The sequence below is a fragment of the Callithrix jacchus genome, chromosome 8 (genome assembly GCF_049354715.1).
Source record: "Callithrix jacchus isolate 240 chromosome 8, calJac240_pri, whole genome shotgun sequence".
Taxonomy (NCBI): domain Eukaryota; kingdom Metazoa; phylum Chordata; class Mammalia; order Primates; family Cebidae; genus Callithrix; species Callithrix jacchus.
In genome coordinates this window covers 126786132-126806519 of record NC_133509.1, presented here as the reverse complement: position 1 = coordinate 126806519, position 20388 = coordinate 126786132, and the positions used below count along the sequence as shown (strand labels likewise).

The 20388-nt window shown below is 47.1% G+C and overlaps 1 protein-coding gene across 2 annotated transcripts in view; it reads left to right on the top strand.

The window, feature by feature from the left end:
• The first annotated feature begins 4102 nt into the window (after nucleotides 1–4102).
• The window catches only part of FBLN5 (fibulin 5), an 81038-nt gene continuing 64752 nt past the window's right edge, over nucleotides 4103–20388 (top strand). The window contains exons 1-4 of one of the 2 annotated variants that reach the window (XM_017977303.4): nucleotides 4103–4301; nucleotides 9130–9184; nucleotides 12115–12166; nucleotides 16062–16316. In XM_017977303.4, coding sequence (XP_017832792.2) covers nucleotides 4285–4301; nucleotides 9130–9184; nucleotides 12115–12166; nucleotides 16062–16316 — 379 coding nt within the window. In that variant the 5' untranslated portion in view covers nucleotides 4103–4284. Of the gene's footprint in view, nucleotides 4302–4479; nucleotides 4812–9129; nucleotides 9185–12114; nucleotides 12167–16061; nucleotides 16317–20388 lie in introns of those variants that run through there. The other variant, XM_017977302.4, reaches the window with a different exon arrangement.

The following is a 20388-nucleotide window of genomic DNA, read 5'->3' as shown; positions in this document are numbered from 1 at the left end:
CTCCTGCCCTCAGGTGATCCGCCCACCTCAGCCTCCCAAGGTGCTGGGATTACAGTCGTGTACAACCACACTAGGCTTCTGGTAACGTTTTTATTGATAACTCTGATAAAGCCGAAGAAGTCACATTCAGCAGCTCTGTAGTTGTCAAAGCTGAGAGTGGTATGTAATAACTTTCGACAACAGTTTATGTTGAGAAAGATCTTAAATCGTGGATAAAACTGTGATAAGAACATACGTCAAACCTTGTTCTGGCTTGAAAAGAATTTGCAGTCCAAGTACAGGGCGGAGGAGACGCTGTTAGGTAGCCTGTGTATTACAGGTTGTTTTTGTTGGTGCGAATTCAGTATGAACCAAGAGGCTGAAACTGCCAGAGGAGATGGGCAGGCTGCCTCGGGGTCACAGGGCACGTGAGGACCAGTTGAAAGCACGTAGGATGTTGATCCTGGAGATGAGAATAGCAGTGCAGGCACGGAGTAGAAGAGTGATAGGAAGCTTGTTGTGTCCAAGTAGGAGGAGCCCCTGGCTTTAGAGGGGAGAATGAGATTCCGTGAACGGTAATTACATACAGGGAAGTGGATTTGGGTTCAAGGGAAGGGAAAACTTTCTAACAGTTTGAGCTATTCAATAGTGAGATGGGCTGTTCTGTTTCCTTGTCCGCAGAAGCGGATAATTTACTATTTATTAAGGATATTTTGGAGGGCATTGTTTAGGGAATGGAAACATGGACACAGTGAAAATCAAAAGGATAACTTTTTTTTTTTTTTTTGAGACAGAGTTTTGCTCTTGTTGCCCAGGCTGGAGTGCAATGGCACGATCTTGGCTCACCACAACCTCCACCTCCCAGGTTCAAGCGATTCTCAGCCTCAGCCTCCCAAGTAGTTGAGATTACAGGCATGTGCCACCACACTCAGCTAATTTTGTATTTTTAGTAGAGACAGGATTTCTCCATGTTGGTCAGGCTGGTCTTGAATTCCTGACCTCAGGTGATCCACCCGCCTCAGCCTCCCAAAGTGCTGGGATTACAGGTGTGAGCCACCACGCCCAGCCAAAAGGATAACTTCTATTTCATTCCCGTAACAGCCGTGAGGGAGATGTTATCATCACCATCTTGCAGATGAGAAGACTGAGATGTCGAGAGGGTGAAACCAAGACTCCCACCCAAGGGTTTTATTCCAGTCTTCGTTTACTTGCCCTTTCCAACCCTACACTTTTAAGATGGAAACAACCTCTCATCCAAGATGGGTCCCAGGACCATTCTGCTTCCAAGGGTCTCAATTTGCTGATGCAGGAAACAGATGTATTGATTCCCTCTCCTTCCCTGTTCTTGAGGAAGGTTGACAGTATCTGAGTGGCTAATGGACTGAGGACCTTAAAACTCTTCTTACCCTCACAACTAGTTCTACGTAAGATATTTTAAGTTTTATTATTTTCAATAGTACTCGTATTTTGAATAGGTAATACAGGTACAAGTTACAAGATTCAAGTTATACCAAAAGTGAGCAATGAGGAGCCAATTTTCCTCTCCTACCTGTTCTCCAGTTGTCCACCCAGTTTCCCTCCTAGGAGAGGGTTACAGACCACATGTGTATACCCCCAGATTCATACGTCGAAATCTGAATCCCCAAGGAGATGATTCTAGAGATGAGGCCTTCGGAAGGTCATTAGATCATGAGGTGAAGCCCTAATGAATGGGACCAGTGCTCTTATAAAAGGAATCCCAGTTTCTGGTTGGGCGCCGTGGCTCATGCCTGTAATCTCAGCATTTTGGGAGGCGAGGCCTACGGATCACTTGAGCCTAGGTGTTAAAGAACAGCCTGGCCAACATGGCAAAACCCCATCTCTACTAAAAATACAAAAATTAGCCAGGTGTGGTGGTATGCACCTATAATCCCAGCTACTTGGGAGGCTGAAGCAGGAGAATCACTTGAACCTGGGAGGCAGAGGCTGCAGTGAGCCGAGATTACACCACCACACTCTAGCCTGGGTGACAGAGTGAGACTCCATCTCAAAATAAAAAGAACACCAGTTTTCCTCTCTCCATCATGTGAGGACAAAGCAAGAAGACAGCCATCTGCAACCAGGAGAGGACCCTCACCAGAACCTGGCCATGCTGGTACCCTGATCTTGAACTTCCAGTCTCCGGAACTGGGAGAGACAAATGTCATTGTGTAAGCCACCCAGGCTATGGTATTCTGTTATGGCAGCCTGACCTAAGACCAGTATTACTTGGTTTCTCAGGCACCCTTCAGGCAATGTCTTTTTTGTATGTGTACAAGCAAGAACTTATTTAATTTTTTCCCGCAAAAACAAATGGCATGCTTTACAAACAGTCCTGAAGCTTACTTTTTACATTTATTACTATATTAGGTCGATCTATCTGAAATTATCAATAGATAATTTTTTGACCCACAGAATATATTGGAAACCCTTCAATATCAGTGCACATGGAGCTATTTCAGTCTTTTTTTCAAAATAAGATATACGTAAGACTTCACAAATATTAAGTGTACACACCCTTACATAACCAGCAACGAGATCAATAATTCAAATGTTATCAGCTCCCAGAAGGAGCCGGGCCCCTCCCAGTCACTACCTGACTTTGAATTTTATGTAAATGGGGTCATCCAATATGTCCTCTTCTGTGTCCAGGTTTTAACTTGGCTGTACAATAGTCCCTTTGGAAGCCTCTTACTTTATTTAACCTGTCGGTGCCTTGCTACTCTACCTTAAAGGTGCTTACAGTATTTTGCTTTTACAAACAATGGGGGGATGAACAAGCTTATAAACATAATGTATTTTTGAAAATGTTTTATAGGAAATTTTAAACACATACAAAGTAAATAGCCTAGTATAACGGATGCAGCTTCAACAACTATCCACATTCTGTTATTCCCCTTTGAGTAGAATTCCATTTTCTTACCCCCAAAAGTGCCTTGGGGAAGGCGAAATTTGTAGACTTCAGAGGCTCAGTGGTACCCATGAATAGCTGTGTGACTACGGGGAAGTTACCTAACCTCTCTTATCTTCATCTCCAATAAAATGGGGATGATCATCCCTACTGCTTAGAGTGGTGGTGAGGACAGGGGACCCGGATCAGGGCCTTTTCGGCTGCTTGTAGGAAGGTGCAGGCGAAGCAGATGAGCGTGAGCCACAGTCAATCCACTGGTGTTTTATAGAGTGAGTGCCTTCTGTAGATTTCATTGGACAAAAGTGCTCCAATGGCTTTAAAAATAAACGGGAAAAAGAAATAGGCTGAAGCATCCACTGGAATGAATGCAAAGGACTTAGCATGTCTTATGTGCTGTCTCCATCATTCTGCTTTTCCAGACTGTCCCTTCTTCAAATCACCGTTTAACTTGTTAAAACCACTTTTGAGCCAGGGGACACTTTTCCACGAAGAAAATGCCAGGGAGAATGGGGGGATGAGGGCGGGGAGAGAAGAGCGTCCTAACTAACGCTTGCATTGCACAAGCTGAAGTCCGGAATTTGCACCAGCGGGATTCCATCCTCTTCCTCCTCCCTATCCCCCCGGCTCCCCACCCCTTCTTCGGGAAGTTCGCGACTCTCCAGTCGCTCATCCCAAGCCTCTGCTTTGTAGGTTCTTGTTCCCCAATCGATCGTGGAGCTGCGTGGGTCGTGAGTTCAAGTCCCTCTCCTCCCGGAGGCGACAACATTCCCGTGGGTCCCCGTGCCACGCAGCGCGGGCGTGCACGCCCCTCCCCGTCGGGCCCCGCTGCCAGCCCCGCCCCGCCCCTGGGTGGGAAGGTCAAGGGGCCCGGGCCCTCCCAGCCCCCTGCACCCCTGCGCGCGCCCGCCCCTCGCCTCCTGCCCGGACGCTCGCAGCCGAGTGCGGCCGAGGAAGGGCTCTCCTCCCAGCGCCGAGCACTGGGCCCTGGCAGACGCCCCAAGATTGTTGTGAGGAGTCTAGCCAGTTGGTGAGCTCTGTAATCTGAACCAGCTGTGTCCAGACTGAGGCCCCATTTGCATTGTTTAACATACTTAGAAAATGAAGTGTTCATTTTTAACATTCCTCCTCCAATTGGTTTAATGCTGAATTACTGAAGAGGGCTAAGCAAAACCAGGTGCTTGCGTTGCGGGCTCTGCAGTGGCTGGAGGACCCCGGCGCTCTCCCCGTGTCCTCTCCACGACTCGCTCGGCCCCAGTGGAATAAAACACCCGCGAGCCCCGAGGGCCCTGAGGAGGCCGACTTGCCCGAGCTCCTCCGGGGGTCCCGCCCTCGAGCTTTCTTCTCGCCTTCGCATCTCCTCTTCGCGCGTCTTGGACATGTCAGGAATAAAAAGGTGGGTTCTCGGCGCCGGACTTTCTTTCTCCAGGGTCTGGAAACCTTGCTAAATATCTGATGGGTGGAAAATGGTTATGGCTGTGATTCAGGCGGTGTCAGGATATTGGAAAGGCATGAGCTAGTGATGCAATGATATTGTTAATTATAAAAAGCTGCGCCTCTGTAATTTCCATCTTGAAGCGTTCTTTTGGGAGTGGGTATTTTCTAACAGTTTCAAAAGTCAGCATCAGAGAGGGCTGCGAAATTCTCAGCACTTCATTCCTCTTTCTTTTTGGAAAAGGCAGCAACTTTGTCTTTTAAGGAATTTTTGTATATATTTTTTAAATTTTGGGAGGCCGATTACCAGTTCACTAGCAATTACTGTGCCGCATCGGCTGATAGACAAGCAGACGGGCTGGCTGAACATCGCGAGGCTGGATTTGCTCTATGTCTGTGTGGGATCCTCAAAGGGCATGGGACCCAGAAGTTTCAAGCCAATGAGAAGTGGGAACTGCAGACAGAGATACATGTAAGCAAATGCTTTGCTGTTCTTTAAAGAAATCACAATTCCAGTTGTCATCCTTAAGCCTTGAGGAACTTTACCTAGATGACATCCACGTTGTGTTTATTCAGTGAGCTCTTGAAAACATGCTGCTTTGAGCAAATTAACCTTGTGTGTGTGTCTGTGTGTTTCTGTGGGGTGTGTGTGCATGTGTTGGAAACTAAGCTGTAACTATCATCCTAGACTGGGACCAGGACTTCTGTGACAGGCAGTCCTGGTATTTGGTCTCTCCGGCTTTTCTTGTGTTTTAGGCTGAGGCACAAAATGGGTGAACCCACCTGCTTCAGAAAGTTCCAGGCCGGTTGTGGGCACCAACCAGCCTCCCCCAGCTATTCCTATAGTCAGTTCATTTCTAAAGTTTCTAGTTTTTTTTTTTTTAATCACAAGGTGCAGCTATTCCTGATGCTGTAAGGGCAATAGTGCTTGTATATTCTTTCATTTTAGCAAAATCCTATTAGCCTGGAACCTGTTTGGCCCCCAGGACTGAGCTGTGGCTCTTCCAGGAGGCTGGGCTTGAGGCAAGACCTGTCCCGGGGCTGCCTCTGGCCAACGGGAATGGGGCTGCAGGGAGCAGGGGGAGAAATGGGGTTAGCATGCCTTTTCCACTAGCTCTTGAAGTCCACTGCGTTGCAGTCAGCCTGTTCTGTCTCCAACATAAACGAGACAGGGTTTTATAACCAACTGAAAGGAAACTTCATGTGAAGAAACAGGAAAACATTGAAATTCATAATATACAGACTGGAAAATAAATTTGTTATTGTTCTTTCATTCCTTCCAGATATAAATCTGGCCATTGCAAATATCAAAAAGCCCTGGGATTTGGCTCTGCACTTCATAAGGTCAGAGCTGTCTCCAGGGTTCTAGGACCTGGCTCACACAGCACTTAGATGAAAACTTATGGACTTTCAGTGTCCTTCGTTTTTGGATTGGTGATTAGCTGAAGGAAGTGGCCTTGCATCTCCTAGGATCACACCAGGGCTCTATTCCCGCAGGATGTCGCCTAAACTCCAGGTCCTCTAATACCCAGGGTTGCTGGTTCGGCCGAGCTATGTGTCCTGAGACTGAGGGATTATATTGTTTCGGTGCACGTTTGTAGTAACCAGCCACAGAATTTGGCCACGTCCCCAGGTTCACTGCCCTGTTGCAGAAGCCTTCGAGAGCACCTTCTCCAGGAAGTCTTCCCTGACCTTCCTGTCGCTACTCACAGCCTGGCTGTTATGGCACCCAGTAGGTATTTTTGTCCGTGCCCGTGATGAAGTGTATGGACATTGTGTAGCTCCCCAGCTAGTTCTCAAGGGCAGTGGCTGTTTCACGGTTCCGCAGCTCCTCTGTCTAGCATCCACACACACAAGCAGTAGCTGCTTAGATAAACTGCTGTTGAACTGAATAGTACTGGATAAAGCTCTGCTTATTGCATAGATTTTTTTTTCTTTTTTTGGGATGGAGTCTTGCTCTATCACCCAGGCTCGAGTGCAGTGGTGTGATCTCAGCTCACTGCAACCTCTGCTTCTTGGGTTTAAGTGATTCTCCTGCCTTGGCCTCCTGAGTAACTGGGATTACAGGTGCCTGCCACCATGCCCAGCTAATTTTTGTATTTTTAGTAAAAACAGGGTTTCACCATGTTGGCCAGGCTGGTCTCAAACTCCTGACCTTGGGTCATCTACCTGCCTCGGCCTCCCAATGACCTTGGTTGATACACCCACCTCAGCCTCCCAAAGTGCTGGGATCACAGGCGTGAGCCACCATGCCCAGCCCAATGTTGTGTTTTTTTCTACTGTAACCATTTTGAAGAGTCTAGTTGAGTAGTCTAAAATGCGTTCACATTGCTGTGCAATCTCCAGAACTCTTTTTACCTTGCATGACTGAATCTCTGTAACTATTAAACAACAATTCCCCATCCTTGCCTCCCACTAGCCCCTGGCTACCACTATTTCACTTTTTGTCTCTGTAATTTCAGCTACACGACGTGCCTTGTATAAGAGGATCCATAAAGTCTTTGTTTTTTTTGTGAGTGACTTACTTCACTAAACATAATGCCCTCAGTGTTCATTCATATTGTAGCATGTGTCAGAATTTTCTTCCTTTTTAAGGCTGAATAATATTCCCTCCTATGTAGAGTCTATATTTTGTTTATCCAATGTATAAATCAAAGGACTGTGTCCACCTTTAGGCTATTGTGAATAATGCTGCTATGATGCTATGAACACAGGTGTACAAATACCTGTTCAATTTCCTGCTTTGAGTTTTTCAGGGCATATACCTAGAAGTAGAATTGCTGGATTGTATGGAAATTCTCTATTTAGTGTTTTGGGAGTCGTCATACTATTTTCCATAGATACTGCACCATATTTACACCAACAGTGCACAGAGGTTCCACTTTCTCCACATCCTCCCTAACGCTTGTTGTATTCCTTTTTTTTTTGAGATGGAGTCTCGCTCTGTCGCCCAGACTGGAGTGCAATGGCACTGTCTCGGCTCACTGCAACCTATGCCTCCTGGGTTCAAGCAATTCTCCTGCCTCAGCCTCCCAAGTAGCTGGGAATAAAGGTACCTGCCACCATGCCCAGCTGATTTTTTGTATTTTTAGTAGAGACAGTGTTTCACCATGTTGGTTAGGCTGGTCTCGAACTCCTGACCTGGTGATCCACCCACCTTGGCCTCCCAAAGTGCTGGGATTATAGGCATGAGCCACTGCACCTGGCTGTTATATTCCATTTTTTAATAGCCATTCTCATGAGTGTGAAGTAGTATAGATTTTATATTTTTAATTTATTTTATTTTTATTTTTTAATTTTTAAAAATTAAAAAAAATTTATTTTTAATTTTTTCCAAATGGTCAGGTAACTGGATATTTTTATTTCTTGAGACAGAGTCTTGCTCTGTCTCCGAGTGTATGCCACCACCCTTGGCAAATTTTTGTATTTTTAGTAAAGAGACAGGGTTTCACTATGTTGGCCAGGCTGGTCTTGAACACCTGACCTCAGGTGATCTGCCTGCCTTAGCCTCCCAAAATGCTAGGATTACAGGCAAGAGCCACCACACCCGGCCAGATTTTGTATTTTTAAAGCAGTCTTCCTGCCTACAATCTTACTGGATGAGAGCCTGTGCGAGGCGAAGGGCAGAGTTGCAGGCTCCCAGAGGGTCAGTGGCTTGTGCATGGCAGAGCTGGCCTGAGCCCCGGGTTGTAACTCCTCCTCCCGTTTTCCCGCAGTTTCATTTTCCCTGGGCTGCGCAGGTTCCCTGCATCCTTTCCCTCATCAGAACCTGCTGGCAGCAGTTCCTACAGGCCACACTCTTCAGGGGACTGGACCACCCAGCCCATTCACTGATGGGGGATTTTCATGCATGTGGACTCAATGCTCTGGCTAAGTAACTTCCTGTGACACTTTTCTTCGGTGCCACTCAAAGTGCCTCACGTCCCCACTTTCTTCGGTTCTCATCATTTGGAGGCATGATGATGGCTTATTCACTCTGTAATCATTTCAGCATAAAGATGTTCAAAAGTCAAGCACATCTCCCATAAAGAATAAACACCAAGGAACTGGTTAATACCATAGCGGGGGGTTTAGCTTTTTTTTTTTTTTTTCCAGAGACAAGGTAGAAATGGGACTTCACCATATTGCCCAGGCTGATCTCAAACTCCTGGGTTCATACAATCCTCCTGCCTCAGCCTCCTAAAGTGCTGGGATTACAAGTGTAAGCCACTGCACCTGATCTTAGCCTTTTTTCTGGAAGCAGCAAAAAATCCTTTATTAAAAAGTGTGATCTAGGCTGGACACAGTGGCTCATGCCTGTAATCCCAGCATTTTGGGAGGCTAAGGCAGCCAGATCAACTGAGGTCAGGAGTTTGAGACCAGGCTGAACAACATGGAGAAACCCCATCTTTACTAAAAATACACAAAATTAGCCAGGCATGGTGGTGCATGCCTGAAATCCCAGCTACTCAGGAGGTTGAGGCAGGAGAATTGCTTGAAACCGGGAAGCGGAGGTTGTAGTGAACCGAGATTGTGCCATTGTACTCCAGCCTGGGCAACAAGAGTGAAAATCTGTCTCAAAAAAAAAGTGTGATCTAACACATTATCCCAACGTAGGAGGGAAGTAGAAGAGCTGTGGTTCTGTCTGGGTGGTAGGGGTGTCTGGAATCACCAAGACCTCTCTGGAGCACACCCCACCCCCTACAAGCTCAAGGTGGTATCACTATTACACATCACGGCTCCCCGTGATCCACACTCCCCTAGACCTTAATCTGTCTTGGGCATTTATATGTGACTTTTCATCTCCACAGGATACTCACTGTTACCATTGTGGCTCTCTGTCTTCCAAGCCCTGGGAATGCACAGGTAAGATTTTTATTTTTTAAATATATCTACAAGTGTATTAAAAACCAGAATGAGGGAGTCCAGCCTTGCATTATGGAACCCTAGGGTTATGGAGGTGGGAGGGGCTTTACAGTCAGCTGAGCTCTTCACTCTCAGAGGTTAACAGCGGCAGCTCAGAGAAAGTGAGACTCGGCCCAGGTGACATGACTTGTAAGTGACAAGGCTGGGGCTGGTACTCAGTTTCTTGACTCCCAGCCCAAGACTCTTTTATTAAGTTCTGGGGTCCATGTGCAGGACGTGCAGGTTTGTTACATAGGTAAACATATGCCATGTGGTTTGCTGCACCTGTCAACTCATCACCTGGGTATGAAGCCCAGCATGCATTTTTTTTCAGATCACATGGCCTCACTTGTGCCCCTCTCAGCAGGCCTCAACCTACCTTCATTGTTGAAAAGTAAAATGTGGTCTAGCATTTCTGGGCCATGGTACCTGAGGACCCCCATGGGTCTGCGAGTGTATTGTCACAGACACACCCCTCCTGGAGGAGGTGGGAGAGGAAATGGGGGTTATACAAACATCTGGGCATGCTGCATTGTGTAATTCAGCTCCAAACCTAGGAGGGCCCACCCCTGGGCCAAAACCCCTCAGAGGAGTAAGAAGAGGGTGGATGAGGCCAGGCTCAAGGCCTCTGGGATTCTGGGAGAAGCTTGCAGCATGCTGGACTTTGTAAAGCAACAGGAGAGATGGACCCCCCCCTTGAAATGTGGGTAGATCCCTCCTGAAAACTCCAAGTGGCCTCTCTGTGTCTCTGGCTCAGGAAAGAAATGAGAGAATGACTATCTCTGAGCAGGTTGAGGGCTGCAGGCAGGTAGGGGAGCATTTTCTCTCTTCATATGAAGAATTTTGGGCCAGACACAGTGGCTCACACCTATAATCACAGCACTTTGGGAGGCCAAGGTGAGTGGATCACCTGAGATCAGGAGTTTGAGACCAGCCCAGCCAACATGATGAAATCCCATCTCTATTACTACTAAAAACACAAAAATTAGCCAGACGTGGTAGTGGGCGCCTATAATCCCAGCTACTTGGGAGGTTGAGGCAGGAGAGTCACTTGAATCTAGGAGAAGGAGATTGCAGTGAGCTGAGATTGCGCCATTGCACTCCAGCCTGGGTGACAAGAGCAAAACTCCATCTCAAAAGAAAAAAGAAAAAGGATTTTGAAGCGTATTTATGTCACTGGCAATGGGAAGCATCTTGGGAAGAGTAACAGAGAATTTTAGACCTTGTAGTTTTCTAATGCAGCCTCACGGTGTACACATGAAGACAGGTAGGCCCAGAGGGCAGCGGTTCAGGGTCATGTTTACTGTACTCTAGGCACTTTATATATATTAACAGACATCGCCCTTATCACCATTTTGAACTATGTAGCTACCCCCCATTTTATAGATGGGGAAACTGAGGCATAGACAAGTTACCCAGAGAGGAGGGGCTAGAGTGAGGATTCGAAGCCACATCCCAATCCAGCAGACTTGAACCTATGCCAGCCCTTGAGAGCCAGGAATGGAACTGGGATCTCCTGGCCTCCCAGATTCCTGGCACAGCTTAGGCTGGTCTGCTCCACTTCCTTTGCCCCAGCTCCCCGGGACTCCTGAACCCTCTCCTGGGAGTGCAGGCCAAATCCATCATCTCCACAAATCAACCCACAGCTCAGGGAAGCCCAACCGCTGAAGCTGTAGAAAAGGAGGGGATGGGAGCTCCTAGAAAATGTCAGGCCCCGGGGTCTTCCCAAAAAGCCCACGTAACACGTTTTTTTAAAGTACGTAAACTTGTAGCTCAAGTTGTATGTAAAAGCTACAACCCTCTGGGATTGTTGAGGTCTATCTCTTTCCGGAAGCATCTTTGTGTCATCGTCTTGCTGAGGTTGAAATGGAGAAATTTACCCAATTCAACTTTTTTTAGAAAACTGACTTCATCTCTGTGTAGCTTTTATTTATGTAGAGGATTTCATGGGGGCAAAAAACTCATATTGGGCTCTTTGAAGGCGAGGTCTCACCTGAAGAGTCATTGCCTTTAAAAGCAGTCTTATTCATTCCCAGAAAGGGGATGAACAGTGAGCATGCCACATTAGGCTCAGCGGATGTGCTTTATAAACTAGAGCATTAAAAAAACCTGAAAACAGGCTGGGCACGGTGGCTCACGCCTGTAATCCCAGCACTTTGGGAGGCTGAGGTGGGTGGATCACAAGGTCAGGAGTTCAAGACCAGCCTGACCAACATGGTGAAACCCCATCTCTACTAAAAATACAAAAAATTAGCTGGGGATGATGGTGCATGCCTGTAATCCAAGCTACTCGGGAGGCTGAGGCAGGAGAATTGCTCGAACCCAGGAGTTGGAGGTTGCGGTGAGCCGAGATCGTGCCATTGTCCTCCAGCCTGGGCAACGAGAGCAAAACTCTGTCTCAGAAAAAAAACAGAACAAACCTGAAAACTGTCTGCTGAAATGGGGCTATGAAGCAATGGTGCAGGGATTTTGTTGTTTTAATAAAGTTTTTCTAAAAAAAATAGAGATGGAGTCTTCAGGTTGGTCTCAAACTCCTGGGCTCTAGTGATCCTCCCTCCTCAGCCTCCCAAAGTGTTGGGATTACAGGCTGGTCTCAAACTCCTGGGCTCAAGCAGTCCTCCCTCCTCAGCCTCCCAAAGTGCTGGGATTCCAGGCATAAACCACTGCACCTGGCCTGGTGTGGGGGGTTTAGAAAGTAGTTCTAAGGGTAAAATAATTATAAGAAAAAATTTTAGAAGAACAAATAGGGGTTATAAAACAGGTATTTTGGCGGCCTTTCTTTTTTGCTCCATTTCCCTAACTTTCTGTGTTGCAGCAATAGCACGTTTGTGGTTAAAAAAAAGAAGCAAGGGAAATGACCATGCCTATTTCTGCTTTCTCCTTCCCTGCAGGCCCAGTGCACGAATGGCTTTGACCTGGATCGCCAGTCAGGACAGTGTTTAGGTATGAGCCACTGCGGATCCTTCATCGGGGTGGGGGCATTCAGCCCAGCTGCAGGGCCGTTTCTTTCTCTGTTGCTCAATGATTAGCCATCCCATGGAAGAACACAGTGGCATGGAATGACTGAAGTCAATGGTGCCCTTTTATTAATCACCTTCTTTGTGCCTGGCTGTGGGCTAATCCCTGAGCGGGTGAAAGAATTGACCTCTGTTCTCTAGAAGGTTTCTATGTGGATTGGTGTTTCCTAGGGCTGCCGTAACAAATTACCACCAACTTAGTAGCTTAAACAACACCAATGTATGATTTTACAGTTCTGTAGGTCAGAAGTTTGACCTGAATAGAATTAAGGTGTCAGTAGGGCTGTGTGCTCTTCTGGAGGCTCTCAGGGAGACTTTTCTTTCCTTCCAGTTGTTGGCAGAATTGAGTTTCTTGTGATTGTAGGACTGAGGTTCTGTTTCCTTGCTGGCTGTCAGAGGAGGGCAACTCCTAACTTTGAGAAACCTCTTGCTTTCCTTGGCTGGCGGCCCTTCCCTTCATCCTCAAAGCCAAAACGGCGAGTCAAGCGTCTCTCACTTTGAATCTCTTCTTTTTCTGTTGTAGCATCTCTCTGACCAATCAGCCTCTTCTTCTACTTTTAACAACTTCTGTGAATATATCGGCCCCACCCAGAACACCCAGGATAATCTCCCCATCTCAAGGTCAGCTGCTTAGCACCCTTAATTCCAGCTGCTACCTTAATTCCCCTTTGCCATGTAATCCAACATAGTCACAGTTTCTGAGGACTAGAAAGAGGAGATTTTAGAGTGTTTGTGAGGGGAATTCTCTTAACATGCCATGTTTTGCTGTGGACTCTGCAAAACAAGAGGAGAGAGTAATATCTTATGTCCAGGGTCAATAAAGCATTGACAGGGCCTGGTGCAGAGGCTCACGCCTGTAATACTAGCACTTTGGGAGGCCAAGGTGGGTGGATCACTTGAGGTCAGGAGTTCAAGACCAGACTGGCCAACATGGTGAAACCCTGTCTTTTCTAAAAATACAAAAAAATTAGCTGGGTGTAATGGCCTGCACCTGTAGTCCCAGCTACTCAGGAGGCTGAGGCAGGAGAACGGCTTGAACCTGGGAGGCAGAGGTTGCAGTGAGCTGAGATTGTGCCACAGCACTCCAGCCTAGGCGACAGACTCTATAAATAAAAAAAAAAAAAAAAGCATTAATGGAGGTCACATTTAAATTGGGTATTGAAGGATGAGTAGGATCCTAAGAAATGCCATTCCAGGTAGAAGGAACAGCATAAGCAAAGATCAGGTATGGAAAGGACACTCGAAGCATAGAACAGTTTGTTGTTGACAGAGGATAGGGTATATAAACAGAATCAGACGGCCCTACTTGCCCCCATCTTAGGGGAAGTATTTAGCTTTTAAATTATATTGAATTTAGGCAAAATCATTTGTCTTCTCTGAGCTCATGACAGCCATGCTCCAGAGGGGAGATAGATGGTTTGAAAAATCAATGAATGGCGAGGAATAAAACCCTGCCCTGGGAAATCTGGGTTTACATTTTGATTTTGAAGTCAGCTGTTTTGATTTGAAGACTTGATGAGGGATAAAGAGTGGAGCAGTGGCCTTCTTTTCTGGCCCACCATTTCCAGTGGTGGCTCTGGCTTCAAGCTGGAGAACAGCCTGTTGCATTCTGCACCTTGATGTTGCTTCTTCCTCTAGTGGGATTTGGCGTGTTTCTCAGATGAGATGCTGGGGGTGAGCTGTCAGGTGCAGGCCTGTGGTCTCTAGCCTTGGAGTCTGCTCTGTGTGCGGCTGGAGGCTGCTGCTCACAGGAGCCACAGTTCAGGCCTCCCCGTCTGTCCCCTAGCAAGGCTGATTTTCTACAGTCCACCTCTCCCCTTCTAGACATAACAAGCAGAGCCCAGCCTGGCTGGAAATGGGCCTTGTTGGCTGGCACAGAGCTAACTTGAAAGCAAAGCTCTGCTTTCTTAACAAGCAACTAGCTCTCCATCAAGCTTTGTTTTTGTTTTTGTTTTGAGACAGAGTTTCACTCTTGTTGCCCAGACTAGAGTGCAATGGCGCAATCTCAGCTCACTGCAACCTCTGCCTCCGGGTTTAAGCAATTCTTCTGCCTGAGCCTCCCAAGTAGCTGGAATTACAGGCATGCACCACGCTGGCTAATATTTTGTATTTAGTAGAGATGGGGGTTTCACCATGTTGGCCAGGCTGGTCTTGAACTCCTGACCTCAGGTGATCCATCTGCCTCGGCCTCCCACAGTGCTGTGATGACTGGCCTGTGCCCAGCCAAAGCCTTGTCTTTGTTGACGCAAGGGACTCTTTCTGCCCTGACATCTGAACTTGAAATAGAAGTGGAGACAATTGTTAGACCCATCCCAGGGTTTTCAGAGTGTGGTATGTGCACACGAGGGTCCCTGGCATTTTAGATGGTACACCCACAGATACACGCTTTATTTTAATAGTACATATTTATTTTCACTGTTACTTTCTATTTATGCTAATTTTCACTTCTGTAGTCATGTGAGATTTTAAAAATACATTTATTTGGGCTTCAAATATGGGTTTATTTAAGGAAAGAGTATATGCAAACGATAGTACAGGTTGGTTTTAGCTCATTCTCTGTTGCTTATACCTAAATACCTTAAACTGGGTAAAAAAAAGAAGAGGAATCTAGGCCGGGCACGGTGGCTCATGCCTGTAATCCCAGCAGTTTGGGTGGCTGAGATGGGTGGATTACCTGAGATCAGGAGATCAAGACCATCCTGGCTAACATGGTGAAACCCCATCTCTACTAAAAATAAAAAAGTTAGCTGGGTGTGGAGGCACATGCCTGCATTCCCAGCTACTTGGGAGGCCGAGGCAGGAGAATCACTTGAACCCGGGAGGCAGAGGTTGCAGTGAGCCAAGATAACACCACTGCACTCCAGCCTGGGCGACAGAGTGAGACTCTGTCTCAAAAAAAAGAGGAATTTATGTCTTACAGATGTGGAAGCTGAGAAGTCCAGGGCTGAGGATCTCCATCTGGCAGGGCCTTCTTTTGGTGGTGGGGGCTCCCTGCAGAGTTCTGAAGTATGCGACGCATCACATGGGAGGGGTCTGGGCTGCTAGCTCTGGTCTCTCTTCCTCCTCTTAGAAAGCCACCAGTTTCATTTCCAAGATAACCCATTAACCTGTTAATCTATGAGTGGATTAATCCATTCATGAGGGTAGAGCCTTCATGATCCAATCACCTCTTAGAGGCCCCACCGCTCAACATTGCAACACTGGGGATTAAGTTTTAACATGAGTTTCCTAGGGATATCCAAGCTATAGCAAAGGTTTTGTAGATATGGTCAAAATCATGATGGTGGTACTTGAAAGCCTGATGTTGGGTGACACTGGTTACTTTTTTTTTTTTTTTTTTTGAGACAGAGTCTGGCTCTGTCACCCAGGCTGGAGTGCACTGGCAGGATCTCGGCTCACTGCAACCTCTGCCTCCCGGGTTCAAACGATTCTCCTGCCTCAGCCTTCTGAGTAGCTGAGACTCAGGCACGCCACCACTCCCGGCTAATGTTTTGTATTTTTAGCAGAGGCGGGATTCACCGTGTTAACCAGGATAGTCTTGATCTCCTGACCTCATGATCCGCCCGCCTCAACCTCCCAAAGTGGTGGGATTACAGGTGTGAGCCGCCGCGCCGGGCTGACACTGGTTACTCTGATTCCCTTTAGCCGACATTGGGGGGTACCTTCCCGTGATGAGTTGGGACCGCCCCAGGTGTTTGGGAGCAGATGCTGGTGAAGTCTGGGAGCGCTTCCTCCACGCCTGGTTCCAAGTTCTGCTTAAATATGCACCGGACAAGACACGGTTGGGAACCACTAATGCTCGTCCTTTCTGTGCCTTCCAGATATCGATGAATGCCGGACCATCCCCGAGGCCTGCCGAGGAGACATGATGTGTGTTAACCAAAATGGCGGGTATTTATGCATCCCCCGAACAAACCCCGTGTATCGAGGGCCCTACTCGAACCCCTATTCGACCCCCTACTCAGGTCCGTACCCAGCAGCTGCCCCACCGCTCTCAGCTCCAAACTATCCCACGATCTCCAGGCCTCTCATATGCCGCTTTGGATACCAGATGGATGAAGGCAACCAGTGTGTGGGTGAGTAGCGCAGCCTGTTCTTCTTCCCCGCTGTGCTTTGGCGAAGACATTGCTATATCCCGCATGTTCACCCCACATGGGCTGTCGGCTGCCGCTCAATGCACCAATGAAACAAGGACTTACTTTCTGCATACTTATTTCACTCCTAGCAGCCTGTACCTTGGGTTCCCGCCCAACTTGGGAGGTTATTTTGCTGTTTTGTTCACAGTTCTCCAGAAAACCAGTTTTTTCTCTAGTTTGTTTTCATCGATCTACCTACCCATGTCTATTCATCCATTGATCTATCTGTCTATAATTCATCTATATATTTAAAGACCAAGGTAATATTTTCTCAATTAAATAACAAATACATCTGCTCAGACTTATTATAATAAGTAAATCTCAGAGAAAGATCTAGAAAGGGTCAGAGTTTTGTCCCCAGCACCCACACCCTTGGTAGGAAGTGTGCTCTTGCAGTGGAAGAAGCCTTGAAGGCCACACCCACTGTTCTGGAAAGTAAGTAGGTTACTGGGGTTGGAACTAATGTTCTTTTGGCCAAAAGGAGCCTCACTGATAGCAGCTCATAGAAAAAGTGGACCTCCGGGAAGAAGTAGACACAAAGACATTGGCACGCGGTGTGACCAGTGCCCTAGAGAGTTCAGGTTCTGTTGGCCAGTGTGGCCTTGGAGGCGAGTTACCTAGGATTCTCCCTGGTCCCTTTTCCTGTGGTCAGACCAAAACCTTGTCACTGTCTCTAGCTCTGGAAGATGGTGTTTAGAGTGAAGGCTCTAAACTTTCTGATTATGCATCCCATCTGCAAAATCTTTCTGAGTCTGGACCCCCATTATATGGCTATTTATAAATTACATACATGCCCTGTCATATGGATTGTAGGGTATAAACCTCACATAAGAAATATGAAATTTCAATGGATGTGATCAAATCAATACGAAATGGCCAGGCATGGTGGTGCACGCCTGTAATCCCTGCACTGTGGGAGGCCGAGGCAGGTGGATCACCTGAGGTCAGGAGTTTGAGACCAGCCTGGCCAACATGATAAAACCCCATCTCTACTAAAAATACAAAAAGTTAGCTGGGCGTGGTGGTACGTGCCTATAATCCCAGCTGCTCAAGAGGCTGAGGCAGGAGAATTGCTTAAACCCCAGAGGTAGAGGTTGGAGTGAGCCGAGATCTTTCCACTGCACTCCAGCCTTGGCAACAGGAGCAAAACTCCATCTCAAAATAAATAAACAGAAAACAAATAAATATGAACAGGGAGTGGTGGCACGTGCCTGTAGTTTCAGCTACTCAGTAGGGTGAGTGGGGAGATCACTTGAACCCAGGGGTTCAAGGCTGCGGTGTGCTATGATTGTGCCTGTGAATTGTCACTGCACTCCAGCCTGGGCAACACACTGGGACCCTGTCTCGTAAGAAAATATAGATATGAATTGAAGTTTTAGTATTTTTTTCCTCTGCCCTAAAAGTCTGGGAGACCATCGGTCTAGTAAGATTTTCGTTTGTCCCATTTCAGGACTCTGGAGTAATCCACTATTAGGGAACTGTTGAGCTATAACCCACTGTTGAGCTGTAACCCACTATTAGGGAAGCTGTGTTGGTTAATTTATGGTGTCTTCTACATGCTTATGTGAAGGCATGTGCATTACCATTTGAATACACATAAATAATATGCAGATAAGTGTCTTCAGAGCTACCAGGGAACACTGAATATGCTTGAATGCAAACTTCCACATTTTCACTGGTCTTAAAAGGTGTGGTCTCTGTATGTGTGGGCGGGGGCAGAGAGAGAGAAAGAGAGAGCTTTACCTTAAATGTAGATGAGTGTGCAAAGGGAAGGAGGGTAGGTCCCAGTCAAGCCAGTTTTGGTGGAGAAGATGGTAACATGCTTTCTTATAACCAGCATCAGGACGAAAGACCTTTGTAACTAGAAGGGACCTTTTGCCAATCTTTCACTTCAACCTCTTCATTTTGTAGAAAGCAGAGTGTGGATTGCAACCAGTTAGATATTACAGAGGTAGGATGTCAGTCCAGCTCCCCTGACTACTCCTCTGTCTATGATCTCCTAACTGTAGGAAATGACCTCTCCTATCTGGTAGAAAAGAAGTGATCCCCAAAGAAAATGCAGAGATAGACAGGTGGGAGGTGCTGCTCTTCTAGGATGTCATGTAGGGGCTGGATAAGCCAAGGGATCAGCTCTTACGTGTCTTGAGGTGAGGAAGAGGGTGTAATGCTTCTTTCAAGGCACTCTGCGGTTTTGGCAAGGGGCCTTGGGTGGTTGTAGTGTAGACAGCTCTAGCTGCCTTGGGCAAGCTCACTGGCCTCTTCTGCAGAACAGCTGGGAACTGCTGCGGGTGTCTCTGAAGTGTCTCCGAAGTGTCTCCCTCCTTCTCCAGACCTGTTTCCAGGGTCCCAGTGAGGACATGGCTGGGAAACCTGTTCCTCCCTGGCCCCTCTGACGTCATGCCATTTATGGCTCCAAACCTGTCACACGGGAGATGTGGAACTTTCATAATGGCCCTTTTGTAAGGAGAATACAATCTAGGAACCCTAGTGAGGACTGGCACCAGGCCCATCCATTTCCAAAAAGTCCAGCATTACGCATTCATAAGTCCTGAGTTCTTTCTAACTTCCCTTCACTCCACCCCATGGTTTCCTGATTTTACAGAGGGCTTTCAAATGGCCCTTGCTGAGGTCTCTCTGCGTATTGTAAATAGTTGGCATTGTGGGGGCAGGAGGAAGTAAGAGAAGGGATGGGGAAGGGAGACTCTTGCTACTTATTGCTCTTTCCAAGAACTGGGATGGAAGAGAGGTGGGCCTGGGAGCAGGGAGAAGGGAAGCGAGGCACCGTGGCAAAGGTGGGAGGGAAGGAAATGAGATGGGGAGATCACTGAGAAAAGACAAGGAGGTGAGTGTGGAGGTGTCACTTCCCAGAGAATGTGGGTGTTTTCCAGGGCACAGCTCTGATCCTGTGGAGGAGGCACTGCATGAGCAGCGTGTACCTCAGGGAGACTTGGGAAACATTTCTGAAACTTGATTGTTCCGAGAGGAGGACAGCCTCTCCAAAGGCATCTTCTTCTCTTCATCAAAATGAAAATAACGGCCGACAGTGACATCCACAGCAGCAGTGGTAATAATATCCAATACTTGGATAGCACTTGTGTGCTAGGACCTTTACTGTAATTAATGTGCTCGATCCTCATAGCCACCTACAGGGTAAAATTATTACCATTTTGATTGTACCCATGAGGAAACTGAAGCAGAGAAGCTAAGAAACCTGTTGAAACTCACACAGCAAGTGAGAGGCTGAGCCACGATTTGAACCACTCCGGCTTTGAATGAGAAAACAGGCTCAGTGAGGTATAGATTTGTTCAAGGGTGCTCAGAGGGTCGGTGCTGAAGTCAAGATGAAAAACAAGGTCCTTCTCTTGCTCTTTTTGTTTTTGAGACAGGGTCTGGTTCTGTCACCCAGGCTGTAGTGCAGTGGCATGATCACTGCAACCTCTGCCTCCTGGGCTCAAGCAATTCTCCCATTTCAGCCTCCCAAGTAGCTGGGAATACAGGCGTGTGCCACCATGCCTGGCTGATTTTTGTATTTTTTCATAGAGACAGGGTTTTGCTATGTTGCCCAGGCTGGTCTCGAATTCCTGGGCTCAGGCAATCCTCATGCCTCGACCTCCCAAAAAGCTGGGATTACAGGTGTGAGTCATGGCACCCACCTCTCTCTCTCTCTCTCTCTTTTTCTTAATGAAACTTCTTCCCCTGTAAAATTTTGAACCTAGTCAAAAGTAGAAAGAACATAGTGAGCACCTACTTACTATCACCCGCCTTCTGTAGTAATTAGCACAGGCTCAATCTCCTTTCTTCTTTGCACTCTACTCAGTGCATTAATTTAAAGCAAATCCCAGACATGATATAATTTCATCCTTAAAGACATCAGAATTATCTCTAAGAGATTCTTTACAAAGATGAATTTAAGACCAGGCATGGTGGCTCACGCCTGTAATCCTAGTGCTTTGGGAGGCCGAGTCAGGCAAATCACCTGAGGTCAGGAGTTCAAGAGCAGCCTGGCCAACAT